At 42.7% G+C, this 20,233-nt stretch overlaps 1 protein-coding gene across 3 annotated transcripts in view; it reads left to right on the top strand.

The window, feature by feature from the left end:
- The window catches only part of NEDD4 (NEDD4 E3 ubiquitin protein ligase), a 214,661-nt gene that overhangs the window by 26,758 nt on the left and 167,670 nt on the right, over positions 1-20,233 (top strand). For 2 of the 3 annotated variants that reach the window (XM_088445051.1, XM_088445042.1), the window contains exon 2: positions 11,285-11,358. In XM_088445051.1, coding sequence (XP_088301177.1) covers positions 11,285-11,358 — 74 coding nt within the window. Of the gene's footprint in view, positions 1-11,284; positions 11,359-20,233 lie in introns of those variants that run through there. The other variant, XM_088445054.1, reaches the window with a different exon arrangement.

Raw genomic sequence — 20,233 nt, 5'->3', positions numbered from 1 at the left:
CTTGAAAAAGAATTGTCAACACTGCAAATATTTTCATAAACTTAATGTAATTGTCAATAACAGCCTTTGCCACTTATGAAATGCTTGTAATTTTACATCAGTATACCATAGTAACATCTGACAAAAAGGTCTAAAAACACTGAAGCTGCAAACTTTGTGCAAACCAATAATTGTCATTCTCAAAACTTTTGGCCATGGCTGTACACTGTGCAAAAAAAAAAAAAAAATCTCAGAATCCTCAATTAACTGAATGCAGGTATTGTGTTTTGTCTCTTTATCCAAACAGATTATGCAATATTCCACTGGTTTTTACCTGCAGTGATTTAGAAAAATATCTAGTACTTGACTCACCCATGTTATTAGCACAAATATGTAGCTGCCTTGTGCAGCTTGGCTGTAACTGGTTCACACTGATTAGAACTAGCTTGTCATTACATACCATCTCCATGCACGTAGTGAAATATAGATACTTCCTTCAAAATAATTAAAGAATATATTCCCTGGGGCACAACTCCATAGTCTTGGAGTGCCCAACATAATTAGGTGCTCTCGGCTTTAGATGGTATTTTGTCTTCAATGAAACCAGTGTGTGAAAAAAAAATCATGATTTTCTACTTCAGGGTCCATAGGGTATTCACAGGATACCTTGGGGTATAGGCGATGGCAGTCATCGGGCACCTCAGAGTTAGTTTTCAGCCTCCCAGAATGCACTGGGTCCCCCTCCTATACCCCGCCCCCGAACCAAGGCAAGTCAGTTTCGTAGGTGCCTGGCTCTGAGTCGGGCCACCATTTTCAGAGGGGGGCTGTTAACAGCCCTGAAGTTCTTTAAACAGTCTTGCTGCAACAAGAGCTATACAGCATAGACAGTCAGTATTGACGTCTATGCTGTCACTCCTCCAGAACGCCGGTACTGATCCGGGGATGCTTGTGGGTGTCTAGGGTCACATCTAGCGGTGACCCCGGATTACCCGGACTGTGGCCGGATTCAAGGGGGTCAGGTATGCTGCGGGGTCCCGCGGAGGGTACCTGCCAATACACAGTCCTAGGTACTCAGGCAGGGGGCTCCCTGGGGACAGGCTGCGTGTGGAGCCAAGTATTAACCTGCGCTTCCACTAGACCACCAGGGACAGCGGGCTGCGGCTGGGCGGTAAAGCTCCAGCGTCCCAGGGGTTAATTGCATGCCAGGGGAGCGCGCCTTCCCTGTCTGAAAGCCGGCGCCTCAACTGCTGCACAGTGCCTCTCCATATCGGTCTGGCGAGAGCCCCTTCGTACTAAGGAGGCGGAGTCAGTCTAAAGTCTATATACCTGGCCTAATATGGGCAGTCTGTGTGGCTTTAGTTATTGAGGATGAGAATCCCCCCTGTGGCCAAATCCAAATAAGCCGCCTTTAAAGATATTAAGGGTGATGCCACTATTTCCTCTATCTGGTCAGTTGGTGGATCATTTAAGTGGGAAACCCCTCCTCAGGTGGATTCTCATGTCACATGCCTAGTGAGGAGTGCTACATTGCCCATGTCCTCCTTAAATGATGCTACGGATTGCACGGTGGAAATATGCCTAAAATCCATTTATTCCCTTGCTGGAGGGGCGTCCAGACTGGCTATGGCCATGTGCTGGATGGCCAGAGCCATGGAGCGCTGGGCTGATAGCTTGGAGGCGTCTCTGGACACTGACTCTTCTGCTGAGCAGGCAAAGTTAGTGGGCAATCTCAGAGACTCAGCCACGTACATTAATGAGACAGCCTTGGATATAGGTCTCCTCACTTCCAAAATCTCCTCTGCAGCAGTGGCCGCTTGCCGCACCCTATGGTTGCGCTCTTGGAAAGCGGATGCAGATTCCAAAAAGGGATTGGAGTGCTTGTCTTTTAATGGACAGGTCCTGTTTGGCCCTGACCTGGACAAAATTGTGGCCACTCTGGCAGCAGCTAAGTCTTCGTGTCTGCCATCGTCCTTTCAGCCCTATCAGAGCCAAAAGCACTCCCACTGACATCACTAGTGATGTCAGTGGGGCCGGCCCCAGACGGTAACGCCTCCGTCTGGGCAGCAACGCCCCCGGCACGCCCACCAAAGGGGGCGTGCTGTCACTCACCATCGACAGCACGCCCCCTTTGGTGCGAGTCCCATAGCGACGGCTTAGCCGTCGCTATGCGGGTCTCGCGCATGCGCACGACACAGCTCCCTCCGTCGTGCGCATGCGCACTAGGTCACCATCGACCCGCTTGCGAGCGCTCGTGAGCGGGTCTGAATCAGGCCCTCTGTCACATGTCTGCCTCCCTTTCTCATTTTTCATAGCGACAGGGCGGTACTTCGCACTTGCCCTAGTTTCCTCCCGAAGGTGGTTTCTAGTTTCCACATTAACAAGGAAATCATAATGCCAGCCTTTAATTCTCCAGACCTCTCGGTTGGTGAGGCCACCTTGGATGTGGTACGGGCTCTAAGGATTTATGTTGAACGTACCAATTCCTTTAGGAAGTCGGACTCCTTGTTTGTCCTCTATGGCTTCCGGAAGAAGGGTTGGCCTGCCACTAAGCAAACTTTGGCAGGATGGATTCGCATGGCGATTTCTGAGGCTTTATATTCATGAAGGCCTTCCTGTTCCATCCTCTGTTAGGGCTCATTCCACTCGGTCTGTGGGTCCTTCGTGTGCAGCTCGACGTGGTGCCTCTGCTGTTCAGCTGTGCGAGGCTGCCACGTGGTCTTCTGTCCATACTTTGTAAGGTATTATGCATTTGAGACCTTCGCCTCTCAGGGTGCTTCCTTCGGGCGGCGGATTCTCTTTTCAGCACAGGAGCGTCCCCACCCTTAAAGGATACTGCTTTGGGACATCCCCAAGGTATCCTGTGGATACCTTATGGACCCTGAGTAGAAAATATGAGATATGGTAAGAACTTAACCTTGTTATCTCTATTTCTATGAAGTCCATAGGGTTCCACAGGACTCCCGCCCTGTCGCTCCTGTACTGCAGATGGGCTTTGCTCTGGTCACCGGTTTTTCCGTCTCCTTCTGGTGAGATTTTGATTCTTGTGTGTTCCAGAACTTTCTTCTCTCTTTCTTCTCCTCAGGCCTATGGCTTGGTACATAACTGATTTGCCTTGCCTTGGCTCGGGTGCGGGGTATAGGAGGGGGACCCAGTGCATCCTGGGAGGCTGAAAACTTTAAGTCTGAGGTGCTCGATGACTGCTGCCATCGCCTATACACCAAGGTATCCTGTGGAACCCTGTGGACTTCGTAGAAATAGAGATAACAAGGGTAAGTTCTTGCCATATCATATATATATATATATATATATATATATATATATATATATATATAAAAATTGGATTTTTATAGAAATGATCAAGTAAAAACAATAATACAAAGTTCTTTTAAAATACTGTAACTTTAATATATTTAATTTAAATTACTTGACAGTGTCACCATGAATCATTGCATGGCATGGCAAACTACACACAAATCACACAAACTGCAAAAGGAAAGAAACCACAATGATGTTAAGAATTATGGAGCATACACACTGTCAGATTTGTCAGATGAACGGTTTGAACTATGAACGATTTTTGACTGCATTAAAATGAGTGGAATCGTCCAAATCTGACTGCAAACACATCAGATTTCAGATATCGTTATCTGACCATCGGGAACGCGCGTCGTTCAGATATGTCAGATTTTCCTTCAGATATGAACGATTTTTTTAATCGTTATCGTTCAGATCTGAAGAAAAATCTGGCCATGTGTATGCACCATTACAATAGTTGGCAATTGCCTTGCCTGATTTGTAAATTGAATACGTCTACACATTAGGTTTATTGAATGCCTTAAAAAGAAATACAAGTTTTGCAGCTTTGTCAGTACGCAAGCAGTTTCTCAGTTTTAACTGCACCAAACCAAATGTTGAAAATAGTCTTTCTATTGAAGCTGGTGATGCTGCAGCTGTTAGCAATTGCTACCATAACAATTTCATTACCAGCTACATTTTCTGTACCAATGTGCATTTTCCACCAATCTATTGGTGCCACTGTTGACACAATATCGTGGTCAAACAAGAGGTCATTAAACAGGGTTGCTGAATGAAACTACTAATATTCAGGAGGATGTGATGTGCAACACTGCTACTGACTTTCATACATGGGCCAAATAGTATAAATGAACTTAGGGCTCACTCCAATTACTTGCGATGTATTGACGGCAGCCATAGGGCTCTGAGCAAAATTTAAGCAAATTTGGGCTCGGACTAGGCCGCGAAGGGTTCCCGTTCCATTGCTGGCGGTTTAACACCCCTTCGCATTTAACTGGATTGACCTGTGAGTGTTCAAAGTTAAAAACACAAATGTGTTTTCATAATAAGCTATCAATGATTAGCTGCAATCTAATCATCACACCTAGCTATAGATCTGCAGCCTGCTGGCCATCCTTGTAACACATTCAACATTCTCCTCCTGGAGGCTCAATTGGCAGGATCCTCCCGCTTAGTGTATGGACTGGACACCAGAAACTTTTGTGTTTCGTGCTTTCATTGCACTTGGAGAACAGACATATGTTTGGAGGGCACTTTCACATTGTTCAAAATCAGTCCTTGCATCCAGTCCTTTTTTGGGATCCACTTATCCACTGGCTTTGAATTCCCATTTTTGTGTAATTGTGCAATCAACCAATTTTCCCATTTGGGTTTATTGCTATGAATGATCTATGAACGATTTCCAGTACATCAATTATGACAATGCATTATAATTTTTTATTTCTTACCCTTGAAGACGTCCATTTATTGACAAAACGCTTAGGGTTTCTGGTGTCGTGTCCATATACTAAGCGGGGGGATCCTGCCAGTTGAGCTCACACCCATAAGGGTGGTGGCAGGAATATATCGTCTGTATATTGATTGTGGATACTTTGTCGTCTTCTTTATGCTGTAAGCAATTTTTATAAATTATGCATTGTTTTTTTTTTTTTAGCAAAAATAAATTATTTACTAATCAACCATTGGACCTTTTTTTCTTGTGGGTATTTTTAGGAACATCCTGGATATTTCAACCACCATAATTCTACAGCTAGGGATCCTAGTGGGAAGGACTTGTAGACACCGTAAAGACGACCTACTGATCTTATCATAGGATTTTGTTGCTTTTATATTTATTTTTTTTCTAGTGGATAGCACCCTCTGTTCTTGATCCTTACTAACAGGGTATTTACTGAGATGTGCAGCCATTTTCAACTGTTTATTAAGGCATTGTTTTTTCTTTTATATATAGAATATAGTGTGTGTGTGTGTGTGTGTGTGTGTGTGTGTGTGTGTATATATATATATATATATATATATATATATATATATATATAATATACACACGCGCACACACACACATACATACAATCTCTTATCTGCTTATGGACAGCACTCCCATTAATTTATTAGATAATCCCTGGTGCCCTCCATAGGTCTCCACATCTCGAGGGACCACACACAGAAAAGCTCCTTACGGCGGCACACTGGTCACATTAACGGTCACGTAGGCAGGGTAGATAACCAACGTTTCGACCAGTTTATTGCATCGTCATCAGGTCATAAACAGCAAAACTTACACCTACCTATATACCGTCACCATGTTAGCCCGCGACAGGTATGCAGCGCCCACAGATGATGTCCACACCATGCGTCCGTTGCCACGGCCACCAAGACAAACAAACAATTATGGCAGATCTAGAAAACAGGGACATGTAAAACCTATAAAGAATATCTGTCCAAATTTCCATAAACAACATAGTGAACATTATTAGCCTAATGGACTTTGTATAAATATACACAAAAGCAGAATACAATTTTAATACTTTAAAAATAGCATATCATATACCATTCTGTTAGGATGAATACCCACAAAAAATGATTGTGTCTATCTACCACATCGATAGTATCAATGAATACACAGTACGCTATATCATACATTATTATTATATAAGAGACAAACCTAATCCTTCGCAAGTATTAGAAACTGCTTTACCACACATAATGCACCACATGCCAGGTATTTTAAAACAATGTAAGCCCAACCCATCATTGAGCCGCTTGGGCACAAGAGTTCCCAATTTTTGTATCCATTGGGACTCACACTGCAAAAGTTTCTTCTGTCCATTACCACCTCTAATGGACGGTGGTATATGGTCAATGATCATATACCTGAGTACTGCAAGACTGTGGGCAAAATTACGTGCCACAGGTTGATCACTATGATCTGACAGGATGGCTGTCCTAATTGCGGAGTGATGTAAAGCCATCCATTCGCAAAGGGTCCTTTCAGTCTTTCCAATGTAGTATAGATTACATGGGCACTTAATTAGGTAGACAATAAACTTGGTCATACATCTAAGGGGGGGATCCAATTGGCGCCGAAAAAAAGTTGGCTGTAAAAAAAACGGGGTTCCTTCGACGATTTTTCAGGTATTTTTGGGCTATTTTTTTTTTTTATCGTGCTATCCAATTAAACCCCTTTTTATTACGGCTGAAGATTTTCTGTTTTTCTCACGAAAATACATAGGATCTGCGGAAAATCGTGGACCTATGTTTTTTTTCCTCTGTCGCGATCAGGAGAAAAACACCTTGGGGATTTGGTTTCGCCTGCCTATGGCAGGTGAAACAAAATACCTGATAGGTGCCGGCTTCGCGACTAATTGGATACCCCCCTAAGTCTATGATTAACAAAAAAATCTCTTGCCACTATACGGATGGCAGAAACTGTCACCTGTAATTAAGTAACTGCACGTTGTGCAAGTCAAGCACTTAAAGCACCCATTTTTACTCCTCAAAAAGTGATCTACCTCAGACCTCTACTGATTTGGTGACATCAGTTTTCATTACCCAGTCACGGATATTACACCCTCTGGTATAGCAGGGCATAATAGCTGTGTCTTTTACATTCAAATCATCAGAGCTAATGATTGGCCACAAATGTTTAGAAATCTTACGAATATTCCCACTTTCAACATTAAAATGGGTAACCCAAGGCATTCTCTTTCCTGCCCATTTTCTCACAACAGGGGTTAATAGTTGCTCTCACTTTATGTAATGCTCTGGTTTTTGCACTTTTTAATAATGGCCTGCTATATCCACGTTGCAAGAATTTATTGATCATCTGATCAATTTGTTCAATAGCATCCATCCGGTTACTACATATTCGCAAAGCCCGAATAAATTGTGAATAAGGCAGGCCATATTTCAGTGGCTTAGGGTGGAAACTGGAATCATGCAAGATTGCGTTTCTATCGGTGGGTTTACTAAACAATAGTGCGATTTTACCATTCGGTACTGTTATCATGACGTCCAGGAAGCTGACCTTCTCCGGACTAATGCTGTAGATGAACTTAATGGGACACTCAGTCGCATTATGCCGTCTAATAAATGACTCAAACTCATCAGCAGTGCCTGTCCAAATTACAAAGAGGTCATCTATATATCTGTGGTAAAAGTGAATTTTGACAAATATATAGGGATCACTAAAGAATATATCTTGCTCGGCCTGAAACATAAAAGCATTGGCTTACGATGTGGCCACATCATCGCACTTTTTTTTTTTTTTTTTTATCTCATTAAAAGAGAGCCAGACTAATGGTGCATACACACGTAGAGATTTAAAAGGCTGATTTTATCGATATCATTACGGTTATCTTTCAAATCTTTCTTTTAAATGGTTCCTACCAACTTACCTTTGACCAGTGATGCGTGGCCATGTATGGACAATATCGTCCATCAGCCGTACATGCCGGTCAACTTGCTCGATATCGAGCAAGTTAATATAGCGACCCGCGATTGACGAGCACGGGTCGCTATAGTCGACGGTAAAGTTGGTGATGTGCTGGATGATCGATTATTGATTATCCAGCATACCAGGGAGAGAGCATAATCTGTCAGCGATATCACATCGCTGACTGATCGCTACGTGTGTATGCACCATAAGTCTTCCCTCCACTCATCTCAGTAGGACTGAATGTTTTGAATTGAAATAAACATGGAGATTAAACCATGAGGTGTTTCTCTGTGTATTGCCTCTTTAATGTGTTGAAGTTGTTTACCCCCTTAAGATTGAGAATGTTAGTTGTGGTTTTCTCCTGTCCTATAGGATTGTTAGGGGAGGAGTTTGTAGAGTCTTAGCTGATGCTAGGCGGATTTATTACCTCTGACCTGGTTCACCCTCCCTATTTCTCTGTTATGTGTGAATTTATTGTATTGGTTCAGCTCACTCAAATGAAGACCACAAGCAACAAGAATGTGGAATACCACCAGAGGAATTCTCTTATAATAGGCTTTTTAAGAAGTCACGGCGCTGTTCCTGTAGGCACAGCATATAATAATAAAAAAAGTGGTTACTTCAGCCAACCCTGATATATATACAATACTGTGCAAAAGTATTAGGCAGGTGTGGAAAAAATGCTGCAAAGTAAGAATGCTTTAAAAAATAGAAGTGTTAAGTTTATTTTTATCAATTAACAAAATGCAGACTGAATGACACCCAGTACACCCATCTACTGTTCGGAGGAGTCTGGCCAGAAGTGGTCTTCATGGAAGAATTGTGGTCAAAAAGCCATACCTTAAATGTGGAAACAAGGCCAAGTGACCCAACTATGCACGAAAACAGGAACTTGGGTGCAGAAAAATGGCAGCAGGTGCTCTGGACTGATAAGTCAAAATTTTAAATATTTGACTGTAACAGAAGGCAGTTTGTTCGCCTAAGGGCTGGAGAGCTGCACAATAATGAGTGTCTGCAGGCAACTGTGAAGCATGGTGGACGTTCCTTGCAAGATTGGGGCTGCATTTCAGCAAATGGAGTTGGGGATTTGGTCAGGATTAATGGTGTCCTCAGTACTGATAAATACAGACTGGTTCTTATCCATCATCAGGGGCATATTTATAATGGATGCAGGGTGTGTGGGGCACACGGGCCCCTGGGTCCAGGGGGGCCCGCACTGCACACCCTGTACCCATAAAACTTACCTCTCTGGAGTCCCACGTCTGCTCCGGTGTCCGCGCCTGTAAAAATGGCAGCCGTGGCCATTTTTGCCCGTATGCGCTGTACAGGGAAAATGGCCACCGCGGCCATTTTCCCGGTTGACCTGTGTATGCGCTATAGACTCTGGGCACACTCTAGTGCCCAGAGTCTATAAGTGCGGCGCTGGCAGCGCACCGCTCAATGCGCCGCCGGAGGGGGGCCGTGTCAGACTGCACACGGGCCCCCTCCTTCCAGAAACGCTCCTGTCCATCATGCAATACCATCAGGGAGGTGTCTGATTGGCTCCAAATTTATTCTGCAGCAGGACAACAACCCCAAACATACAGCCAATGTCTTTAAGAACCATCTTCAGCATAAAAAAGAACACAGAGTCCTGGAAAAGATGATATGGCCCCACAGAGCCCTGATCTCAACATCATCAAGTCTGTCTGGGATTACATGAAGAGGCAGAAGGATTTGAGCAAGTCTATATCCACAGAAGATCTGTGGCTAGTTCTCCAAGACGTTTGGAACAACCTCCCTGCCGAGTTTCTTCAAAAACTGTGTGTAAAGGTGCCCACACACACAGCGATATTTTACCTGATCTGGCCGATTCCGATGCATTGGAACGACCGATTGTGTAAAATATGCTGAAATCGTGAGTCCCCACTCACGATCACGATGCGATTCGTGTCTCCGCTGCCCTCACATCCCATCTTCAGATCTGCCGTGCTGTAGGGCAGATCTGACAATCTAGGATACAATACACAGTGAAAAGTATGCATGCAGGAGAGATCGTTTGAAGATTGGACACCAAATTGTGTGCAGAGCTGACGGGGAGAGTTTCAAGGGAAATCGTACACATCAACTGATCGTGTGCATATCGGTATGCGTGTGGGCACCATTAGTGTAGAAGGTGGCCACACCAATTTTGATTTGATCCTCTTCTGTTCGTTCACTTTGCATTTTGTTAATTGATAAAAAATAAACTAACACTTTTTTTTTTTTTTTTAAACTTTAAAGCATAATATATATATATATATATATATATATATAAATATAATATCCACAGCAGTGCGGCACTCAGGTTCCATATGGAGACTGCAACACGGTGATAGTATCCTGAAGATAATATCAACGTTTCAATTTCTGTAGAAAATTATGTTCAGGATACTAACACCGTGTTGCAGTCTCCATATGGAACCTGAGTGCCGCACTGCTGTGGATATAGTGAGTACTTAAAGTGTGGTGGCACCGGGCCAAGCTAATATCTTTTGCTAGAGTGCTGGATTATTGAACTAAAATATAATATATAGCGTTCCCGCTAGGCTGTTTTAGCGGGGCGCGGCGCCCTGCCCTCTTTCTGGAAGGCAAAAAGCGCCCTGCCCTCCAGAAGGAGGGCAAAAAGCGCCCTGCCCTAACAGCCTGCGGGAACTGTCTTCACCAGCCGGTCGCAGTGTCCCGCGGGTGAAGAAATGTGCGGTGACCCGGTCACCGCCAGAGAATAGACGCAGGGCGCATGCGCCCGGCATCTATTCTCCCTGTCTGCAGGGCTTGGGAGCTGCCCGACGTGTCCGTAAGTGCCGGGCAAGCCCCCAAGAGTGACGAAGAAGGGACGCGTCTTATAGTCACGCCCCCTTTTCGATGACCACGCCCCCTTCTCGGACGCGCGCACAATATATATATATATTAGTGTGTGTGTAAATATATTTACTTTTAATTTGATTTGTGACACTTGTATATCTGTGTGTGACTGAGTCTGTGAACAGAACTTAGTGTGAAAAAAAAAAAAAAGCTGTGGCCGCTGCATGGTAGCTCTTTGCATGCTGGTTGAGTAACTAGGTTGCACACAGAAATATAAGTGTTGCATATCAATTTTATTTTAACCACTTAGATGCATTTTCGGCAAAAAAAACATGCAAAAAGGGGGCTGTTTGATGAGACTGTAGCAAAGAGGAGTGAGGGCACATCTGTGTGTGTGTGTGTGTGTGTGTGTGTGTGTATATGTATGTGTATATATATATATATATATATATATAATATTATATTATATAATATATATATTTAGTAAAGTTTGGCACTCCGCATATGGTGAATAAAATATGAGGGTGCCCTCCTGAGAAATGGAATATACAAATGTATCCCCTTTTAGGAGTTGTAAAGCCCGCCGATGAGAGAGCTTCATTTACATGTCCTGAAGAAAAGTTTTTTTATTTTTTTTTTAACCTTGAAATAATACATTTTCGAAAACCCTGCATTTTGTGTCTGGTTTTATGCTGAACTTTTCTTAACCCTTAGTTTTTGTTTTTTTCTTAGGAAAATTCACGTGTTCTTCGTGTGAAACTTATAGCAGGTTTTGGCCTGGCAAAGAGAGATCTCTTGGGAGCAAGGTGAGTTACTTCTAGAATATTTTTTATTTAATGTAGCTTCTCCATTTTATTAGGCTTATTTATGGATTTCTTGGTGTGGCTTACTTGTATTATGTAAGACAATATGTTAAATTGTCAATTTTGTTAGGCACATCTGCTATTCCCATGTGATTGCCTAATCCACATACTTGCTGACATTCAATACTTGGCATTAGTGAAATCAGAGCAGGTGAAAGCACAGCGTATTGCAGCCCTCTGTACTGCTCAATGTTGCAATTGTGCCAATAAGCAGTGTGGGGACGGGGCGTGGCCATGGCGGCGATGTAGGAGGACGTGCGTTCTAAAGGCTCTCCAGCGTGCCATCCTAATTGCACCATCCTGAGACCATAGAACCGGCCTCTGAGCTGTACCTACCTTCTCCTGCTGCCCGTGATTCTGGTGGTCCATGTTACGGGTGTGAGGCGCCCAGGCCCCATCTGCTGGGTCTCTGTCGGGAGTGCTGCTGTGTGTGTGGCGCCGCCGGGGACAGGCTGTCAGTGTCTGGCTGCTTAAGGCTGGTTTCCGCGGGTTTGGCGGCCATTGCTGGGACTCTGGAGGAATATTTTCTGTGTTCCCTTCTTCCTGAAGGCCCCCTGCTGATGAAGTTTAATATTGCACACCCTGCTTCCTTGTGTCTGCTATAATGGGGGAATCCGGACATGCTGCAACAGCCAGGCTGGACCGTTTCTCAAGATCCTCCACTCCCCAGCCACCCTTAAGTGGAGACTCTCAGGGTCCCCCTTCCCCAGCTCAGGAGGCTCAGCTGCCTCGCTTGGACCCCCAGTCCCATGCTTCCTCCTCCTCTTCATCATCAACGGAGGTCACTCTTTAGCAGATTTTGGAGGCTGTCAATTCCAGTGAGCAGAGGTGATCTGATAGGGAAAGTACAGGCTGACTTATCCTTTGTGTCAAGATCTGTAGCGATTCACATTCTTCTTTGAAAACGCAAGTATCCGCCTTGACCTCCCAACTTTCTATAATGCAGATTAAAATTGCCGACATAGAAGGTCAATTGAGACAAAATAACGTTCGTTTTGTTGACTTGCCAAAAAAGGAGGAGGGGTCATCTCCTGAGGTTGTCTTGGAAAAATGGCTTGTGGATACGTATGGCCCGCGACTCATTCTCAGCTCAATTCGCGGTGGAAAGGGTGCTCCGTGTTCCTGCTAGACCGCTGCCTCCTGGGGCCCCTCCGCGCACCTTCATAGCAAAATTATTGCATTATTTTGACTGGGTCTCTGTGCTCCGATTTGGCTAGGGTGAAGGGCCCACTGGAACGCAACGGAGTGAAAGTTTTTGCATTTCTGGATTTCGCTGCTGAAGTTCAGAGGGATAGGGCTAAATTCATTCCCATCAAAAGACGCCTCCGTGACTTGAATATACTGTACGCCATGCTGTTTTCATCTAAATTGAGAGTTGTAGTAGATGGAGAGTCCAAATTTTTTGCCTCCCCTCGTGATGCTGCTGTATGGTTGGACCATAGGGAGCCTGGTGCCAGACAAATGGCTCCTGACTGATATGTCTATTTGTGCTCACCTGTAGTCGGGTTACTCTTTTAGTCCTATATGCATTGATACTTGTTTTTTTGTATTGTAGGTGCATAGTTTTATGTACTGTGTTTTTTAGTATGCATTGCTAACTGTTGTAATGCTGTGAGTGAATTACAGCAGCTTTACCCTTCTCTATGTTCATGCTTGAATTTATATCTCAGTCTGTAATACAGACTGTAATGCAATAGATATTAGAAAGTATATACCTTGTCATGTTCTATTGGTCTTGTATATGCTGGAGACAAAAGACGTCTTCGTGAAATGAATATACAGTACGCCATGTTTCCATCTAAATTGAGTGTTGTGGCTGATGGTGAATCCAAATTTTTTTGTTCCCCTCGCGAGGCTGCAGCATGGTTGGATCACAGGGTACCTGGTGCCAGGCAGCTGGCTCCTGACTGGTTTCTCTACTTCTGGCTGCCGTAGTCTGGCTACTTATCTTCTTATATGCTATGTTGTTTATTCTTTTGTATTGAAGGTGCACATTTTTATGTATTTTGTAACTATTCGTGTAACGATAACTGTTATACTGATGTATGTGACCTGCAGCAACTTTTTCCTAATTTATGTTTATATTTGAATATATACCTTAGACGGTGACTATAGACCATTTATGTCATGTTCTTTTGGTCGTGTATACGCTGGAGTGCCTCTTTGCTTTGGTGGCTTCTGCTTTCTGTTTGCTCCGCCACTTAGCTGGGTTCTACGGCATAGTGGGTAGCTAAGTTTAGATTGTATTTTGGGTCTAGGTATGCCAGCAATTGGGGGGGTATACAGGAAGGGGGTAGGTTACTGGGGATATGTAAGGTTATGTTATGTATGTTTCTTTTTTTTCTTTTATTTTTTTTCTTGCTCTTTTTCTTGTCTGCACTGTACTATTCATCATGTGAATATAATATTTTGAACGGGGGATCTGGTCTTGGCCTGATCTTATTCTTGTTGTATACAATTAATATTTACTCTAATGCTGAGTCTATTGACCTGGAATGTTCGTGGAGCTAATGACAAGATTAAGCTGTCATTAATTCTTAAACGCCTTAATCAATATTGTCCGGATATTACTTGCCTGACGGAAACCCACTTGGTGGGCAGCAGAGTTTTTTCATTAAAACGTCCTTGGGTAAGCTGGACATAACATGCCTCCCACACCACATCATCTAGGTGGTATCTGTACTAATAAACAAAAATGTGCCCTTTGTGCTGAATAGAGTCCAAACTGATACGTATGGGAGATTTGTATTTCTGGACTGTAAAATTCACTCCACTCCGCTTTTATTGTTGGCAGTTTATATCCTCCTCCGTTTAGCTAAGATGTACTAAAATTGGCAACTGGATTTATTGCTGACTCCCCTAATACTCATGTTATATGCCTGGGGGACTTGAACAACATTATGAATGGGTATTTGGACAGATGGTGGGAAGCTCCAGGTACTCATGGGTTAACTAATACTACTTTCGTAAGGTTTATTGATGGTTTAGGTTGGGTTGATGCCTGGCGCAAAAAGCATCCTGAGGTGTGCCAGTTTTCATGTTTCTCCTCCTCCTTTAACTCTTTTTCAAAGATTGACATAGCACTGGTTTCACCCGGCCTGGTCTTTGATAGTTAAAATTCAGTATATGACTAGAGGGGTGTCAGACCACTCTCCGTTGGTAATGGGATTAGATTTAGGTGGATCAAGGGGACAGAAATTCTGGAAGCTGCATCCCTCCTGGTTGACTCAGATGGGGGCAGGGTCTGAGCTTGAGGCACTTTGGACGGGCGATTTTGGAGATCACTTTGGGTCTGCTAGGTCTAATGTGATTTGGGTTTCATTTAAGGCTTTCATGAGAGGGACTTTGTTGAAAAAGGTGGCCCTAATTAAAAAACACTATAGGGATAAGGAGGTTGAGTTGGAATCCACTTGTAGTCATTCTGAACTCCAGTTTCCACAAGATGGGCTTGATGCTTCTCGAATTAAATGGTTGGTCACTCAGGAGGCATGGTCTGCCCACATATTAGACAGAACTAATCGTCAACTTCAATTTCGAGCTAACTCCCAATATGTTTATGCTGATAAGCCAGGTAGTTATCTAGCAAGATTGGTCCAGTCCGCCCGACCTGCTATTACCATTTCGGAGATTGTTTGTAGTGACGGTTGTGTGGCTAAGTCCATCTCTGATATTGCTGGTGTCTTCCTATCATTTTACAAGGATGTCTATAGGTCCCATTTGTCATGGGACTTGGAGGATTTGCATGCATGTATTACATCAATTGGGCTGCAACGCCTTTCTCCAGAGGCTAAAACCTTTCTTGACGCTCCACTGATTTTAGAGGATGTGGATGGGGCCATTAATTCTTTTCTTGGGGGTCAAGCACCGGGTACAGATGGTATCCCAGTAACAGTTTATAAAAAGCATACTAATGTATTTGTCCCTAAACTGTTAGCGCTATATAATGAACTGTTTGAATTGAATACCCTCCCACCATCTATGTCTGAAGCACTAATCATTGTATTATTAAAACCAGACAAAGGCCGCAGGCTCCCGGACTCGTACCGTCCTATTTCTTTAATTCCAACGGACGTGAAAATCCTGGTCAAAATTCTGTCTTTAAGACTAAATCAGGTTATGACCTATGTGGTCCACTCGGATCAGACAGGCTTTATGCCGGGCAAGTCCACTTCTATAAACGTGAGGTGTGTTTACTCATGTTCAGGCCTCTCATGGTGACGAATCCTACTCAGTCATTGTGTCTTTGGACGCAGCTAAAGCTTTTGATTCTGTGGAGTGGCCGTTCCTTTGGGAGGTCATGAAATGTATGGCTTTTGGTCCTGTATACTTACGATCGGTTCAGCTGTTCTACTGTAGGCCTGTTGCTAGGATCTCTGTAAATGATTTTATTTCCTCACCCTTTTTATTAGAAAGGGGTACAACACAGGGCTGTCCACTGTCCCCAGCCCTTTTGCACTGGCAATTGAACCTCTTGCTTGAGCTTTGAGGTCACACCCTAAGATTGTGGGCCTTCAATTAGACACCAGAACAGAGACTGTGGCTCTATATGCTGACGATTTACTCTTATTGTTAACTAATTACTGTATATAGTGGCTATGCCTGTAGCTCTTCAAGTTATTAATTTATTTGGTGATTACTCTGGGTTAAAAATTAATTGGAATAAATCCTTTATCCTCCCTCTTAGAGGACAACCCTCTTTACCTTCTCCCATATCTCTCCCCCAGCAATGGGTATCCCAGTTTAAATATTTGGGCATTTACATTACAAACTCCCCGCATGACTATATGAGGCTTAACCTGGGCCCCCTATTTGACTACTTAAAAGACAAAATTAAATCTTGGATTAAACTGCCCCACACAGTTACAGGCAGGATCAACCTGATTAAGGTGATAGTACAACCTAAACTATTATATATATTTCAGCAGTCCCAAGTGCTTATCCCTGTCTCAGTATTTCGTAAATTGGACAGTGTGCTATCTTCCCTGATATGGGCGAATAGACGACCTCGCATTAGATTAAAAATATTGACGAGACCTAAATCTTCTGGAGGGTTGTCGCTCCCTAACTTTCGACTATATTATTACGTGCCACAATTTTCACATGTGAGGCAATGGCTTCAGGATACTTTTCCTACTGCTGTACACTCATTGCTGGTGTCTCAGCCTTCCCCTGGTCACACGTCCCTACAGGGCTTGTTGAGTGATAGAGTTAATAGATCCCTTTCCCAGATACTAATACAGGCCGTTAAGATTTGGTGGGCAGCCTTTGATATCATGCATTCTACTGGACTGGATCTTGAAATACCTTTGTGGAATTCTAGGGTACTGCCTGAATTGAGATCACTTCAAACTAGACAAGCGTGGGGCACCAAGTGTATTCACTCTAGGACAGTCATATGTCTGTTCTACACTTAAATCCTTTTCTCAACTGCAGGAGGAGTTTTCTTTACCTAGATCATATTTTTACAGATTTATGCAACTTAGGCATGCCCTCAGTGTTCTGTTCAGTGCTGGTCCCCCTGACATTCAGTCCTTTCCCATTAAGATAGTACTTCTCTCATTGGGTCCCCGCAGGTCTTTGTCTTTTGTTATACCTTTCGTCCTTTCACTACGAATCCAAGTTGCCTAATCTTAAAGAGAAATGGGAGGGGGATGTGGGTTCAATAGCTGATAGTGACTGGGATATGGCTTTGAGTATTCCCCGCACCTCCACTGCCTCAGTAAGATTTCAGCAATTCAGTTATATATTTTACATAGAATTTATTTAACCCCAATTAGGTTGGCGAAATTTGGTGGCCTTCTAATGTTTGCCCAAAGTGTCAGATGGCTGATGGTACTTTTGGCACTTACTTTGAGATTGCCCCACAGTTCAGATATTTTGGAGTAAGGTTATACATGTTCTTTCCAACACTGGGATTCATGCTCCTCTTCTTACTCCGATGGTATGTTGTTTGGGTGTCTTGGAGGATACCATTCTCGATAAGTATGCTAGGCAGTTTATCATTAATATGTGTACTCTGGCTAAGGTTAGTATTGCTCGCACCTGGTTGGCCTCTCAGGGTCCGGACTTTTGTGCATGGCTTGCATTGGTCCGTACCACTGTTCGGCAAGAGAAATACCATTATTTAGCTCGAAAGGCAGAGTTCAAATTTGACCGCATTTGGAGTAGATGGTGTGGGTCCAGATACGCTCTCCCTGATGTGTAATGCCTAAATGTTGTTTACTGCTGTATGGTATAGGTGCAGACCAGGAGACGCTTCTCTTCTCTCATTTTAATTCTTTTTCTTCTTTCCCTTTTTTTGTTATTTATATTGTATTGTTATTTAATAATATAAGGTGGATTTGATCACTGTGTGGTATGTTTAATATTATTGTGGAATAGATGTTCTAATTGAGTTATATTGCTAGCATATTTTTGTGCTTAGGACTGAGTTGTACCAAAATATTTCTGCTGTATAATATGTGTAATATCTCTATATAGTTGGGACGATATTTAATACTATATGTGCATTGCCTAAATGTGTACCACATTATTATGTGTCTATTTGTCATGTTGATTTATCTGCATTGTTTTATGCTATTGTTATTGTTTTTATTGGGTGTTGGTATTATGTAAATTCCAATAAAAATTACTCAGTTTAAAAAAAAAACAATCAGTGTGGGGATGGGGCCACGATGACGCGATTCACTGCAAATTGCTTTTACTCAGCAGTCCGAGCAGCTATTTGCTGACTTCCCACCCACATATCACCTGGCCAGTAGTGCTTCTGTGGTTTTAAATATCGTTTATTAATAGGACCAACAGAGGCTGATACAAATCTGGTAAATTATGGGCTACAGTCATGTAACAACTGAGCACCACAGCTGTACTGAAAAAATTTGATAATGTACAAGAAGTCATTATTTATTAACATTTACTAAAAGAGCACCTGCATTTTCAATTGTGCTTTACAATTGGGAACAAAACAGTAATAAAATAAACCTGAGGGGGAGATTTATCAAATCTTGGAGAGAGATAATGTACCTACCAATCCGCTTCAAATTGTCATTTTTGTAGCATAGCCTATAAAATGACAGTTAAGCTGGCCATCCACTATACCATTTTCTGTCATATCTGTCCAATCTGGCTCTTTGGAATCAAAACCTGGTAATGTATGGGAGCAAATGACAGTCGATCATATGGTTTTAAACATTGAAAAAAGGACAAAAAAAAATTGTTAAATTTGTGTGTTTTAACCAATTTGTCTGAACAACCGTTTTTGTCTGTTTTCCAGTGTTTGTGAGCAAATGGACGACTGTCATTTGCTCCCATACATTACCAGGTTTTCATTCCAACCAGCCAGATTGGACAAATATCTGACAGGAAATTGTATAGTGGATGACCAGCTTTAGAAGCTGATTGGTTGGGTACAGATAAAGAGGTAAGAGGGCCCTGTGCGCAAGCGTACGATCCATAGGAAAATAGGCATTGATAAACAAAGGTAAGAGCTACATATTGCATATTAGTCTAGCCACATTGCAGAGGTTCTTGTTGAGCTGTATGATCCAGTCACACAAGAATGTTGGCTTGGAGTCATCGGGATGTGTGACTGAAGAAAGAGAAAATATGTATAGTATGTGTGGACTGTATAGAGAGGATGCAGTAGGGTAGAATAGTTTAAGGGTGTTACATAGGTTGTTCTGGAACTAGATAAGCTTGCCTGAAGAGTAGAGTTTTCAGGGAACGCTTGATGTTTTGAAGACCAGATGAAAGTCTCATCATGCGTGGAAGGGCATTTCACATAGTGGATCCAGCCTGAAAAAGTCCTGTAACCATGAATGAGAGCAGATGAGTGTGGATGGGAATCTTTTGCAGAGCGGAGGTGTTGAGCTGGGAGATATTTGTGAGATAAGCGAAGAGATGTATGGTGGTGTAGTTTGGTTAATGTGTAAGTAAAAGTATTTAATATTGAAATCAATAAAATACAGTTAACCAATGGAGGAGCTGGCAGAGAGGAGCAGCAGAAGATTTTTTATTTGCAAAATAGACTGGTGGTGCGAAAGTCTGTTGTGGGTAATATCAGTAAAGAGATTTAGAATTAGGGATTTTGCAGTGTCTTCTGATTCTGGCATATTCTGGATAAATTTTTTAGATGTATGTAACATGAGTCGAGGATGCAGTGAGCTTGAGGGGTAAGGTTGATTATCAACAGTGATAAGATATCAGGTCGGTAACTACTATTGGCTGATCGAAATATTAATAATTCAGTTTTTGAGAGAGAACTTTTTTTATGAATTTTGGTGAGTGGACAAAAACTTTCTGACCTTCAGCCATTTCGTTATGCTTGACCAGCTCAAGAAAACATGATTGTACTCTGTTTAATCAACTAATGTGCAGTTTTATATAAGCTATTCAGTGCTTAATTTATTCATTTGTAAACTTTCTTTGTATGTTGTCAGTATATAGGAGGAACTGGATCTCAATGTTTTCAAATTACATCTTAGTACTGCAGGAGTTATGGGACTTGGTTTCTGTGAATATGTAGAAATAAACTAATGATGGTGTTAGCTGGACAGTATTTTTCAGGACATCTATATTTATTTAATAATTTTTATATTTCTATCTTTTGTGTAGCACTAGCTAAAGCTTGGAACACACTGGACGATTTGTAGTTTTGAGGCAAATCGGAACTGCATCTTTAGATCTGCCTCCAGGCAGACCTGAAAATTCAACGGCTGACACCATGCTGGATGCGGCGGGGGAACGATATATTAGGTGGTCGTACACCAGATTTTGCAGTGTGTACGTACCGCCTGATATATCGTGCCATTGCTGGGTA

The sequence above is a fragment of the Taudactylus pleione genome, unplaced genomic scaffold (assembly GCF_031769625.1).
Source record: "Taudactylus pleione unplaced genomic scaffold, aTauple2 ptg000019l, whole genome shotgun sequence".
Lineage (NCBI taxonomy): Eukaryota > Metazoa > Chordata > Amphibia > Anura > Myobatrachidae > Taudactylus > Taudactylus pleione.
Note: the sequence above shows the minus strand (reverse complement) of the source record. Positions and strands in the feature narration are given on the sequence as shown.